Source organism: Passer domesticus, chromosome 6 (genome assembly GCF_036417665.1).
Source record: "Passer domesticus isolate bPasDom1 chromosome 6, bPasDom1.hap1, whole genome shotgun sequence".
Lineage (NCBI taxonomy): Eukaryota > Metazoa > Chordata > Aves > Passeriformes > Passeridae > Passer > Passer domesticus.
In genome coordinates this window covers 1,843,050-1,856,356 of record NC_087479.1, presented here as the reverse complement: position 1 = coordinate 1,856,356, position 13,307 = coordinate 1,843,050, and the positions used below count along the sequence as shown (strand labels likewise).

Genomic DNA, 13,307 nt, shown 5'->3' with positions numbered 1-13,307 from the left:
TTTCCATGTGTCCTTCATTTGTCCTCAGTGTAGGGCTGATAAATTGCACCTGGATAAATCAAAGTGTTGAAGGTGTGAGCTCAGCTTGTCTACCTGAAGAAGAGACAAACCAGTTTTTTATTCTGATTTATCCCGAGTGCAGAAGGCTGAAAAGCAGCTGGAGTTCACTTTTAGAGATTGATTTATTAGTGATTTGTCTAAGAAAAAGTAGAGAAAAATCAAGAGGAAGTTTAGTGTTATCCTTAAAGGATGTACTGGATCTAATCAGGCCTTTTGGGTCATTAAAAATTGTATAAGCAGGGCAATAACAACAACTTAGAAGCTGAAATTGCTGTGTAGGAAAGAAAGAATGACAAATTTGCTTCTTAACGAGTGGGAGATCCTAATTAGCTTTTTCATACCACACCAAGAAAAAAAAGAAATTGCAAGGAAAATTAGAAATACCAATTTTATCTGATTTTACTAAGTTTCTTCCTCTTCTGAAACCATCTCAATATTAGCATTTTTTTATATTAGATTTGAAAACAGCACCAAGCTATATTTATGCTAAAACTATTCTTTAAAACCTATAAATTTGGGTTTAAACCCCTGCCAAGCTCAGTCTTTGCTCTGCTCCTTTGTCCATGTGTTTTTTGAGAGTCACCAACTACATGAATCTGGAACTTGAGTTTTGTGGGATTGTGGTTCATTTTTATGGGATAAGCCATGTAAGTTCTTTAAAAGAAACTTAATATTTTTTCCTCTTTCCTCAGAATATTGAATGTTTTCCGGCACTGGGTCGAGCACCATTTTTATGATTTTGAGAGGGATCTGGAGCTGCTGGAGAGGCTGGAGACCTTCATTTCCAGTGTCAGAGGTGCAGTAAGGGGGGTTCTGCTCCCTTTCCATGTTTTGTACAACTTCCCAGTCTGATCCTGGTGGATTTTAGGCCTGAGAATCCCTGTACACACATGAGTAATTTTAATGCCGTTAATTGAGCTGTTTATGAGGCTCCCCTTTACATGAGGAAGCTTTGGCCTGCAGCCTAAGCAGCTCCTAAAAATGATTTCAAGCATTAGGATAATAACACTTCAAATATATTTCCTTCTGGACAGGGTGGTCATCCTTGCCTGACTCTGTAATTCAGGCTGTCACCTTCCCCTTCTCCACAGAGAATTCCTTCTCTTTAGGTTACTGAGTTTTTCCATTCTAATTTTTCCTGTTTGTATAAAGTTCCAACTGAAAATCATTAATCTTTTAGAAGAGGATATTGGGCCCATTTGGTATCTCTTCTTTATGAGCTAGATCTTTTTGGCAGCCTCTGTGGAGGGCAGCAGTGTTGGCATGTTTAATCCTTATCCTGGCAATTCCAGGTTTTCATTTTCAGAGTGCCAGGTCTTACATTGGGCAACATAATTCTGAGACAATTAAAAGACCCTGGACATGGGATCACTTTTTCCACACCTAAACTGTCAGAGGATGTGGTTGAATAGAACTGGTTTCACATGTGTTTATTTGTCAGCTGATACAGGTGCAAAAACCCATAAGGAAAAAATAGAGAAATACAAAGCTGATTCATTTACATGCAGAAATGCAGAATTCTGAGTGTACATTCAAATTTTTGGGGAGTTGATTTCACTAAATTATCAAAAGTTCTTTAAAATCAGAGGTTCCCAAAATGGTTTGGGTTGAAGGGAGCTTAAAGCCCATCCAGTTCCACCCCTGCCATGGCAGGGACACCTCCCAATGTCCCAGGGTGCTCCAAACCCTGTCCAGCCTGGCCTTGGGCACTGCCAAGGATCCACAGCTTCTCTGGGCACCCTGTGCCATGGCCTCCCCACTCTCCCAGCCAGGAATCCCAATTCCCAGTATCCCACCTAACCCTGCCCTCTAGCAGTTTGAATCCATTTCCCCCTGTCCTGTCCCTCCATCCCTTGTCCAAATCCCTCCAGCCTGAGCTCCGGTTCCCAAATATATTTATTTACAAACTCAGAATATTCCCTCCCCAGAGATTGCTCTATAACATCAACATTTATGAAAGAACATGAATTTATTAAAAAGCAACACTTGTAGCAAGATCAATGCACTTTTCCCCTCTCTTGGACTTGTAACCCTCTGTCAGTTTAAAACCGCACTTACAGCAGCATTAAAAAACTTGTGTATGGGGGGCTTTTTTTAAATGATTTCTCTTCTGCAGGAAAATCCATGAAGAAGTGGGTGGAGTCCATTGCTAAAATCATCAAGAGGAAGAAGGCGCAGGCAGACGGGGTCAGCCACAACATCACCTTCGAGAGCCCCCCGCCGCCCCTGGAGTGGCACCTGTGGCGCGTGGGGCACGGCGAGGCGCTGGAGCTGATGACGCTGCACCCCATCGAGATCGCCCGGCAGCTCACCCTGCTCGAGTCCGACCTCTACAGGCACGCCCACCCCACTCTGCTTGGCTCCTGGCTGGGTTGGGAAACTCAGGGGGCTGCTCAGGAAGGGAGGAGCGTCCCCTGAAAGGGAAAATGTAAAACGTTGTGTTTGCGGGGTGCCCCGGTGAAGGGAGGAATGGTGAATGTGACTCCATGTTCTCAGAAGGCTAATTTATTATTTTATTATATTATATTAAAGAATACTATACTAAACTATACCAAATAATACAGAAAGGATACTTAGACAATGCTAAAAAGATAATAATGAAAACTCGTGACTCTCTCCAGAGTCTCGACACAGCTTGGCCCTAACTGGCCAATGAGTGAAAACAACTCAGCACAATCCACTGAAACAATCACCTGTGGGTAAACAATCTCCAACCACATTCCACATGTGAGCACAACACAGGAGAAGCAAATGAGATAAGAATTGTTTTCCTTTTTCTCTGAGGCTTCTCAGCTTCCCAGGAGAGAAATCCTGGGCAAAGGGATTTTTCAGAGAATCTGAATGCCACACCCTCCCTCCAAACTGTTGTAATTTTGAAATTAAGGGGCTCTCAGGCAAAGATATGGGAGTAGGAATAACAGTTTTTTACTAGGGAAGGAAATAAAACTAAAAAAAATGCAGTAATACAAAACAAGCCACTGCCAGAGTCAGAGCAGGCCCTGTCCCCTGTGTGTCAGGGTGGTGGCACAGCCCCATCCCATGGGGGCTCAGCCCTCCTGCAGTGCCAGCTGTGCTTCTGCTGGAGCAGGGATCCTGCACAAGGGGGGAGTTTTCCTCTGCAGCTCCAGGGCTGCTGGAGATGGGCCTGGTGTTCCTCTGGGAATGCAGGGCAGGAGAAAGCTGCTCCTGTGGGAATGCAGGGCAGGAGAAAGCTGCTCCTGTGGGAATGCAGGGCAGGAGAAAGCTGCTCCTGTGGGAATGCAGGGCAGGAGAAAGCTGCTCCTGTGGGAATGCAGGGCAGCAGAAAGCTGCTCCTGTGGGAATGCAGGGGGCAGAGGCTGCTGTGCTGCTCCAGGCTCAGATTGTATCCAGGTAGGAATGCTTGGCTCCTGCCCTGGGCGGAGCATCTCCCCATGGGATGCTGGAATTGGATCAGCCCTGCAGGGACACTCAGTGGCCATGGACAGCAGAGATCTCCTGGAGGGAGGATTGGCTGTGGGAGAGATAAAGAAAAAGCTTTTTTTTTTTGTCCCCATGGACAGAGAGAACTGCCCCATCAGATAGGAATGGAATACACACCCCCTTTTCCAACCTAAGACACATTTTCTTTTTTTTTGTTATTTTTTCTTTTTTTTGTGTGTTAGGGTTGGGATTAAAAGTGATTGAGATGGTATTTTTGGTGTTTGGGCTTAAGTGTTTATTATTTTATTTATATTATGGTGTTACAAGTCTTGAGTTTTATAGTACTTCACTAATAATTTACACACTAGCTTTGTTTAGCTCTTTCTACAAGGTTTTTTAAGGGTAAACTGTTTAATTAAGAAACGACACTTAAATTATTTTTACTTTTAACTTAATAGCTAATTATTTTTGTATTGAAACATGAATTTTTCTAATTATACAATACTACTTAAACTCATGAAGGAGAAGAATTAACTACCACTTTAAAACTTCTATCTTGCTTATATGTATTTTTATCTTTTAAAACTTCAAATTTTCTGCTGTGTGATATTACACACTTCTATTTAAACTCTGCACTCATAATCTTAGTGCTATTGTATAATTTTGGGAGCTTTCTCTACAGCTTCAGGTTAAATGTTGTGTTTGTTTGGGGGTCAGTGTCTTTCAACACAGAAAGTCTAAAATTCTCAGCATCCAGGGTTCCAGCACTCTCACACCTTTTTTGTCATTATTTCACCCAAAAAAATGCTCCTCATTCACACCATCAGTCAAAAATGCCCTGTGACTCCCAGAATTTACAGGAAGGGGTTTCTTTGCTGTGTGCTCTATGTTAAAATATGCAAAGGAGTGAAAAAAAAAGTTTTTATGGCCATATCAGAGTTGTGACAACAGAAATGCAGGGGGGATAATTCAGGAGTCTTACGAAATTCAAATTATAAAATCCCATTCCTGCTTCAGTGACAGGAGGTTTTGTGTTGAAATCAACCACTTGCTGCAAGTGCTTCACCTTTCTGTTTTCAGTTTTTAACTCTTTTGAAATTGTTTTCTTGGCCTTTCAGAAAATTTCACTCCTTTGTAATTTCCTTACCTGAACATGTTTCTTCAAAATTATCCAATTTCAGTTAAGATACAAATGTATTTCCTTCTGTACTCAAGCACTGAAAAAGTTGTTGTTTGTAGTAGATGAGGTGGGATTGGATTTGTGAAAAATCAGGTCGTGATTAATAGGAGAAATAATCTTTTAATTGAAAGACAGAAATTACAGTTTTTATTGGTACTGAGCATTTTGCCTCCTGTTTGTCATTGCCAGGGCTGTGCAGCCTTCTGAGCTCGTGGGCAGCGTGTGGACGAAGGAAGACAAGGAAATTAACTCCCCAAATCTCTTGAAAATGATTCGTCACACGACAAATCTCACCCTGTGGTTTGAGAAGTGAGTGCAGTGCAGTGCCATTAGCCACTTTGACCTGGATGTGCTCGGGGTTTGCTGGTTTATTTCTGCAAATCCTCCTTGACTTTCCAACTCGAGCATGTGTAAGATGTGATTGCATAAATACATACTTGAGATTCTGGAGAGAGAGCCAAAATCTGCATGCTGGATGGGTTTTCATGGAAAAATTTGATTTAATAAGTCAGAAAGTGTCAGGTTTTATTTCTCAGTGTTTCTCAAATGCCATCTTTTATCAGGTGCATCGTGGAAACAGAGAACTTTGAGGAGCGAGTGGCTGTGCTGAGCAGGATCATAGAAATCCTGCAGGTTTTCCAAGACCTCAACAATTTCAATGGTGTTCTGGAGATTGTCAGTGCTGTGAACTCTGTCTCTGTCTACAGGCTGGATCACACATTTGAGGTGAGTTTAGGGCATGGAAAATGAAATGAAATCAGAATCCAGAGCTGGGTCCCACAGGTTCTGGAGTGAAATCCATTGTTGGCAGCAAAGCCTTCCTGAAGTAAAACAGAAAAAGAAGAATGTGAATAAATAATTTGAATTTTGTATGGCTCTGAAAGGCAGCCCAAGGCCTTGAAGTTAAAATCAAATGTTTAATTTTTATTAAACCACATTTTTAAACTTTAAAGTTAAAGTAGCAATCTCTTTTCAGTAATCTGGAATCTTTTATTCGGGATCCACATGACTGAATTTTTGGGGTCTGTAATCCAAAGCAAACCATTGCCACAAGAGCTTCTTTGAAACCTTCATTTCAATTCCCAAATTTTGCTCAGAGAGCCAGGGAATTGCCTTGCCTTTGCTAAGCATGCTGTTGAGAGCATTTCCATCCCTATTTTTTATTTTTATTTTGACAATTCAGGCACTCCAGGAAAGGAAAAAAAGAGTTTTGGATGAAGCAGTAGAATTAAGCCAAGATCATTTTAAGAAGTATTTAGCTAAGCTCAAGTCAATCAACCCTCCCTGTGTGCCTTTTTTTGGTAAGTGACATCAAATTTTTTGTGTGGTGTCACTGTGAAGTTGAGTTTGTTGCAGGTTTAAAACTGATTTTTTTTTTAATCAGGAATATACCTAACAAATATCTTGAAGACAGAAGAAGGGAATCCTGACTTCCTTAAAAGACAAGGGAAAGAATTAATTAACTTCAGTAAGAGGAGAAAAGTGGCTGAAATTACAGGAGAAATTCAGCAGTATCAAAACCAGCCCTACTGCTTACGGGTTGAGCCAGAAATCCGGGTAAGCAGCCATGAAATATCTCTCTGGGGATTGGGGAGGGGGAAAAATGCCAAATAATCTTCTAACACTGGACCTAATTTTGCATGAATAGTGATTATCAAACGAGGGGGGAGCAGTGGGTGGTAGACAACAAAGAACCACACAAAGGAGCAGCCAAAAGTGGTGAAAAATGACATTTTGAATCACTGAATTAAGAGTGTTTAATTAAAATTTTCTCTGTGTGCTTATTTTTAAAATATTCTTGCCACTTGTTTCATTCAGAAATTCTTTGAAAATCTCAATCCCATGGGGAAGATACCAGAAAAAGAGTTTACAGATTATCTGTTCAACAAGTCCTTGGAAATTGAACCTCGGAACTGCAAGCAACCACCTCGATTCGTGAGTTTTTCCTGACATTTCATGGGATCAGAGTTGGAAGGGAACCACAGGGATCATCGAGTCCAATTCCTGCAATATTTAATTAAATTTAATATTTAATTAAAATTAAATAGCTACAATTCACTGACCCCTATGAAAATAACACACGATTACCTCAATAAGCCAGATACATTTTCTCCAGAATTTCTTATCCTGAGCTGATTTGCAACTAAACTTGATCTAAAAATAGTTCTCCTCCTGATGTTTGTCACTACTAAAATATATATTACCTTCGTCTGATTTTAAAACTCACTTTTTCCACCCAAAACTTGAAATATTGCTGTTAAATTTGTATTTATCATACAGTCATATGATAAAATGTGGAGTAATATTTTTCATTTCACAATACCAAGAAGGCTTATATTAATACTAATTAAAATATTACTTTTATACATAATATTATAAGTTTTCTTTAAGATAATTTCTATTTTTGTTTTTTCTGAATATTTGATATTATTGCAAAAATTGCAGACCTTACCAGGTGCAACCCTTTTTGCTGAAGAAAATACAGTTCCATTTAAAGGAGTAGCAATTTTGGGTTTAAAAAACCCAGCTCCTGGAGCTCAGGGTTCTTTTTTAAGCATGAAAATCACAATTTAGAGCACTTTTATGTATATGTTGTAATTGCCTGAGGAACTGGAGGCATGTCTAATTTTTTGGGAGAGTTATAAATCATTTTTGCCATCTCTTTTTAGAGGAATGAGTAAGATGATGTTACAAATGTGGCAAGAAAACACCAGAAATTGCTGTTGCAAAAATGCTTTTGACGGTATTTTTATTAAAATCTCATCTAAAAATAGGAGTCCAGTCAGCTGGGCAGGAATTCTTTACAGCTCATGATTTCCCAAGAGAGAACCTTACTGGAATTTCAGGAAAATCCAGTTGTGGGTGCAGTGATGTGCTGGACACCACTGAAAGATGGGGACATAATTCACTGTGCAAGGCTGAGCTTTGATCTGTGCTGGATTCCACCCAGGCCTAACCAGGCTGGGTTTGTCCACACGGTGACCTGGTGCAGGAATTTTGTCCTGGACAGACTGGAGGGCAGGGACAACGTGTTTCCAAGTGTGTCCCTGGTCCTGGATGTGTGCAGGGCCGGTGACCCTCTGTGCTTTTGCTGTTTCTGTGGTGTTGCTCTGGGGCTCTGCTGCAGCTCTGAGGGGCTCTTGAAGTCAATTTCTATTTCCCAAGGCTGATTTTCTCAGTGTTTTGTCCTGGTTGGCAGCAGAACCTGGACTCTTCATTCCTCATGCTTGTGGGGAAAAAAAAGATTTCTTCAGCTGCATCCACAACTTGCCAGCAAACTCCTGCTGTGTAAATAACACTGCACCTCCCATCAGGTGTACCCCCGTGCTGCTCCTTGAGAAATACTTCAAAAATACCCCACAGAGCCTTGGCAATGCTGCAGTGGGGAATGGCAGCAGTGTTGGGAATGCTGCAGTGGGGAATGGCAGCAGTGTTGGGAATGCTGCAGTGGGGAATGGCAGCAGTGTTGGGAATGCTGCAGTGGGGAAAGGCAGCAGTGTTTGGGAATGCTGCAGATCAAAAAAAAAAGTGTGGAACATTGCAGTGTTGGGAATATGCAGTGCCTGGAACCCTTGCAGTGTTGGGAATGTTGCAGTGTTGGGAATACTGCAGAGTTGAGAATGTTGCCGTTTTGATAGAATTGCAGTGTGGAATGCTGCAGTGTTGGGACCATGTTGCATTATGGAATGTTGCATTGTTGGGAACGTTGGTTGCAGTGGGGAACGTTGCATTGTTGGGAATGCTGCAGTGTAGAATGCTGCAGTGTTGGGAACGTTGCATTGTTGGGAATGCTGCAGTGTAGAATGCTGCAGTGTTGGGAACGTTGCAGTGTTGGGACGATGTTGCAGTATGGAACGTTGCATTGTTGGGAATGTTGCAGTGTGGAACACTGCAGTGTTGGGAATGTTGTGGTGTTGGGACCATGTTGCATTATGGAATGTTGTGTTGTTGGGAACGTTGCAGTGTTGGGAATGTGGCAGTGTTGGGACCATGTTGCAATATGGAACGTTGCAGTGTTGGGACCATGTCGCAGTATGGAACGTTGCATTGTTGGGAACGTTGCAGTGTGGAACACTGCAGTGTTGGGAATGTTGCAGTGTTGGGAACGTTGCAGTGCTGGGACCATGTTGCAGTATGGAACGTTGCATTGTTGGGAAGGTTGCAGTGTGGAACCTTGCAGTGCTAACAGCTGCCCTGTCTCCAGCCCAGGAAAACAACGTATCCCCTGAAATCCCCCGGGATTCGGCCCAACACGGGCAGGCACGGCTCCACGTCGGGCACGCTGAGGAGCCACCCGCTGCCCCTGGAGAAGGAGCCCAGCAAGATCAGCTTCAGCAGGATCACCGAGGCTGAGCAGGAGGCGGCGGCCTCGGCGCCCACCTCCCCCAACACGCCCTCCACGCCGCCCGTGTCGGCCTCCTCGGAGTTCAGCGTCTTCTTGGACATCGACCTCAACAGCTCCTACGGTAAGGAAGAACTTACTGTGGGCTAGTAATGGTTGGTGCTGTCCCTCAGGCTTCCCACGTGTGCTGGGGGTGTGTGCCAGGATTTTAAAAAATCAATTGCAAAACGTGAAGTAATTTGTTGCGGTGGATGCTCCAAGTGTGGGGACACGAGGCTTGACTCCATTTGCTCAGAAGGCTGATTTATTATGTTATATTTTATATTAAAATACTACATTAAAACTCTACTAAAAGAACAGAGAGAGAAGAAAGATCAGAAGGCTACAAAGACCAAGAATAGAATAGAATAGAATAGAATAGAATAGAATAGAATAGAATAGAATAGAATAGAATAGAATAGAATAGAATAGAATGCACAACAAAATCCTGTGACTGCTCACAGCCTTGGCACAATTGGCTGTGATTGGTCACTAATTGAAAACAATCCACTTGGACCAATGGAAGATGCACCTGTGGCATTCCACAGCAGCACACAGTTATTGTTTACATTGCTTTCCTGAGGCTCTCAGCTCCTCAGGACAGGAAAAATCCTAGGAAAGGATTTTTCATAAAATATCATGGCTACAGTATTTAATTCCCAGAGTGAGTTAAATTCTCCGGTTCAGGAAGGTCTTACACAGGAAATTCTCATTCACGTTTGCAGTAGGTAAACTTGGTTTTTTTCTGATCTCTCAGGTTATTTCAGCATTTGTTAGGTGCTGCAGTGCAGTGCTTCTGTCTGGAAATGGTTTAATGGATTTTTTTTATTTCCCAGGTAACAACAGCATCTTCGCTCCTGTGAACTTGCCTCAGTCGAGTGAGTGTTGGAACTCTGTTAAATTTTAACTCTGCCTTCCCTGGGTTCAGGAGAGCTCGGTGGGGATTAAAATCTGAGATCTGGGATGAGAATGTGGGCTGCATTCAGAAGGGTTCCTTTTAGATCAGATGTCCAGTAAAGAATATAAAGCCTGAAACTTAAACTGCTGGTTTCGTTTGGGTTGGGTTTTTATCTCCAGGCTCTCACATGATTTTCCTTCTATTTTGAATGTCCTTGATGATTGTTTTGTCTAACTAAAGCTACAAATAAAGCAACTTGATAATTTCCTAATTCCACATGGTGAAAATAACTGCTCTGTTACTGGGAAGGAAGAGACACATTTTGTGCCACACCTGTGAGGGATATCCTGCATTCACCTGTGTTTTCAGCTGTTATTTTTATTTATTCCACATACATTTTTTAAAATATGATTAATTTAATTTCCAGCTGGAGAGCACAGGCCTGATGTAGACACAGAGCTCAGTGCACTCCTAAGAGGAAAAGCAAAGGTGTGACAGAAATCACCAGTACAAGTCAGGGGTTGTGTTGTGTCTTAATTTGAGGATTTTTTCCCTCCCTCTGTAAGAACTCACTTGAAGTTCCCTGGATTTATTTTCCTGTCTCTCACATTGCCTGCTGACTGCTGATGCCTTTTTTTGATACTGGACAGAGGAGAACACTTTGTGAGGCCAAGATCTGATTGAAGCAGTGAATTAAAGGATTTTGTGCTGCTGCAGTTACTGGTTCATGTTGCTGTGGAGCACAAAGACCTTACTTGAGTTGCTTTGAGTTTGGCTTGATATTCCAAAATATGTTCCTCAGATATTGCACAAGGAGTAAAAGATCTGCTTTTCCCTCTCCAGAGACTTTCTTCAGCTCTTGGGGGAGCTTCCCTAAACTGAGTGATGAGCCTCAGAACCCTCCTCCACTTCCTCCACGAAAAAAGATGGATCAGGATGCTTCCAATGCTAAGGTATTGCTGTCCTGGATTGAAAAACTTTGGTGATAAATTGGGGAATATCTAGAATAATTTCACTTGGAAAAGACCTTGAAGATTGTCAGGTTCAGCCATTGATCCAAAAAGGGCTCTGTCAGTCTGAAAGACTTTGAGATGCAGAGCTCCAGCTTTCTGTTTTTAAGTTTTGGATTCCCAGTGTCCAAACCCTGCTAGGAATTTCAGGAACAAAATGTTCACATTCCCATCAAGGGTACAGCTGCTGTGCTTCTGACAGCACCACTAGCAGAGGTCAGAATTCCTCATCTGAATGCAGACTGCTCTTTATCCAAACATTTTGACAGGGGAAATGGCTTTAAACTGAAGGAGAGTAGGTTTAGATGGGATTTTGGGAATTCCTGGCTGGGAGGGTGGGGAGCCTTGGCACAGCGTGTCTGGAGAAACTGGCTGCCACTGGAAGTGTCCAAGGCCAGGCTGGACAGGGCTTGGAGCAGCCTGGGACAGTGGGAGGTGTCCCTGCCCATGGCAGGAGGAGGAATGGGATGGGATTTAAGTTCCCTTCCCACCCAAACCGTTCTGGGATTCCGTGCTCTCCATTTCTCACACCTCCCTTTTCTCCTCGACCCCGCAGGGAAATTCCAAGGCGGATGACGATCCTCCAGCCATCCCACCTCGGCAGCCGCCGCCTCCAAAGATCCAGCCCCGCGTTCCTGCTTACAGCGCTCCCCTGGAGCAGCCCCTGCACAGCCCTCCTCCTCCTCCCCCGCGGGACCCCGTCCCCGACACGCCGCCGCCGGTGCCGCTGCGGCCGCCCGAGCACTTCATCAACTGCCCGCTGAGCCTGCAGCCGCCGCCGCTGGGCCGCTTCCCCCGGGAGCCCGAGCGGCTGCGGGAGGCGGGCTCGGGCCCCAGCTCCCCGGGCACCCCTCCCAGCACCCCTTCCCCGCGGGTGCTGCGCCGCTGCTGCGTCCTCAGCGCCAGCCACAACAACCTGGCACAGCCGCCCGTGCCCCCCGTGCCGCCCCGGCACAACTCCAGCCCCCAGCTACCAAAACTGCCGCCAAAGACTTACAAAAGGGAGCTCTCCCACCCTCCTTTGCACAGACTGTCTTTGCTAGAAAATGCAGAAACTCCTCAATGACCTTAGCCATAGTAGTCATTGACACTGGAATACTGTTTGTAAAGTTCCTCTTTTTTTTTTTAATTTATTCGAAAAAAAAAGGCAGTGTATTTTAGTATTTTCACAAATTATGCTCTTAAAGTGCTGCTGATCAAAAAAAAAAAAAAGGTTTAAATTGGAAAAAAATTCAGACTACACACATTCCAGCCTGTGTGGTTGGACAGCATTACCCTCAGGTGAGCAGCAGCATTGCCTTGGTTCACATCCTCAGTGCCGACCGTTCTGCCAGGACACAAAATAGACCTTTTGCACTGTAAACTACACTAAGTGAATTTAAACTGACATCATTTAATTGCACTGAGCCAAAAAAAGGTGCGTCTGTGGAAATTTTTTTTTTAAATTTGAGCACTAGTGGCCTTTTCTTTTAATTAAGGAAACCCAGCAATGGGATGATCAAACAACATGAGGATACAGAGCGTCACAGATTTGAAACCTCTGACCACTTGCCTTGAGGTTCCTGAGTGACAGCTCCTGTTCTGGAATATTCTCATGCCATGTCTTAATTGCCATTGATTTGCTGCTGAAGACAAAGAAAAAAATAGGTTGAAATCTAAATACCAAAATATTCCTTTGGTCTTGGTTCTTTGGAGAAAGGATGAAGGAGTACCCGTCTGGGATATCGGGGAGGATCCCGAGTACTTCACGTGCATCCTGTTCAGATGTGCCTTTTTTGTTTTGGTAGGCGAAGGTGTCTTAAGCTAAAGAGTTTGTCTGCTGTTGTGGAGAACAAAGCTATGCGCCTGTACAATTGTTTATATTGTATATTTACAGATATGCTAATGACATGTATAAATTGAAGTTGACTTGGAGGCCTATAACACAGTCTGCTACTCCTGGGATTGGATCCGGCCAGCAGCGTTTCCTCTGGCCTGGGGACAGTCCTGCCTTCCAGACCTAATAACTTCCTCTAGAGCTACACTTAACTCGTGGATCCACTTTGGAAATTGGTAGCATTTAAACCAGCAAACACTTAAAGCTTTATTAAACTTTTTAAACTGATAAGTGAATGGAACTTTTCTTTGCCAGTCGAACGCCCGTGTTTGAACTGGTGTGAGAGTGAGTCTGTTTTACTGGTAGTTCTGTAGCAGCATTTATAAAGTGGCCTTCACAAGCCACATTTTATTTACTGGTTTGTGGCCTTTTACTGTGCTTTGTATCAGAGTTCTTAACAAGATTAATAAATCACCCCAGTCTTAATTTTTAAGAGCTTGAGCAGTGCGTGTTCCTTGCAAGGACAAGGTTGGGAATTGCATTTTTGACAGTACAAAATG

At 43.2% G+C, this 13,307-nt stretch overlaps 1 protein-coding gene across 1 annotated transcript in view; it reads left to right on the top strand.

The window, feature by feature from the left end:
- The window catches only part of SOS2 (SOS Ras/Rho guanine nucleotide exchange factor 2), a 47,313-nt gene extending 34,073 nt beyond the window's left edge, over nt 1–13,240 (top strand). The window contains exons 13-23 of the mRNA XM_064422790.1: nt 753–856; nt 2,177–2,396; nt 4,832–4,951; nt 5,206–5,368; nt 5,826–5,943; nt 6,027–6,199; nt 6,461–6,577; nt 8,847–9,108; nt 9,860–9,901; nt 10,765–10,874; nt 11,488–13,240. Of these exons, the coding sequence (XP_064278860.1) occupies nt 753–856; nt 2,177–2,396; nt 4,832–4,951; nt 5,206–5,368; nt 5,826–5,943; nt 6,027–6,199; nt 6,461–6,577; nt 8,847–9,108; nt 9,860–9,901; nt 10,765–10,874; nt 11,488–11,997 (1,939 nt within the window). The 3' untranslated portion in view covers nt 11,998–13,240. The remainder of the gene's footprint in view (nt 1–752; nt 857–2,176; nt 2,397–4,831; nt 4,952–5,205; nt 5,369–5,825; nt 5,944–6,026; nt 6,200–6,460; nt 6,578–8,846; nt 9,109–9,859; nt 9,902–10,764; nt 10,875–11,487) is intronic.
- Nucleotides 13,241–13,307: the final 67 nt, after the last annotated feature.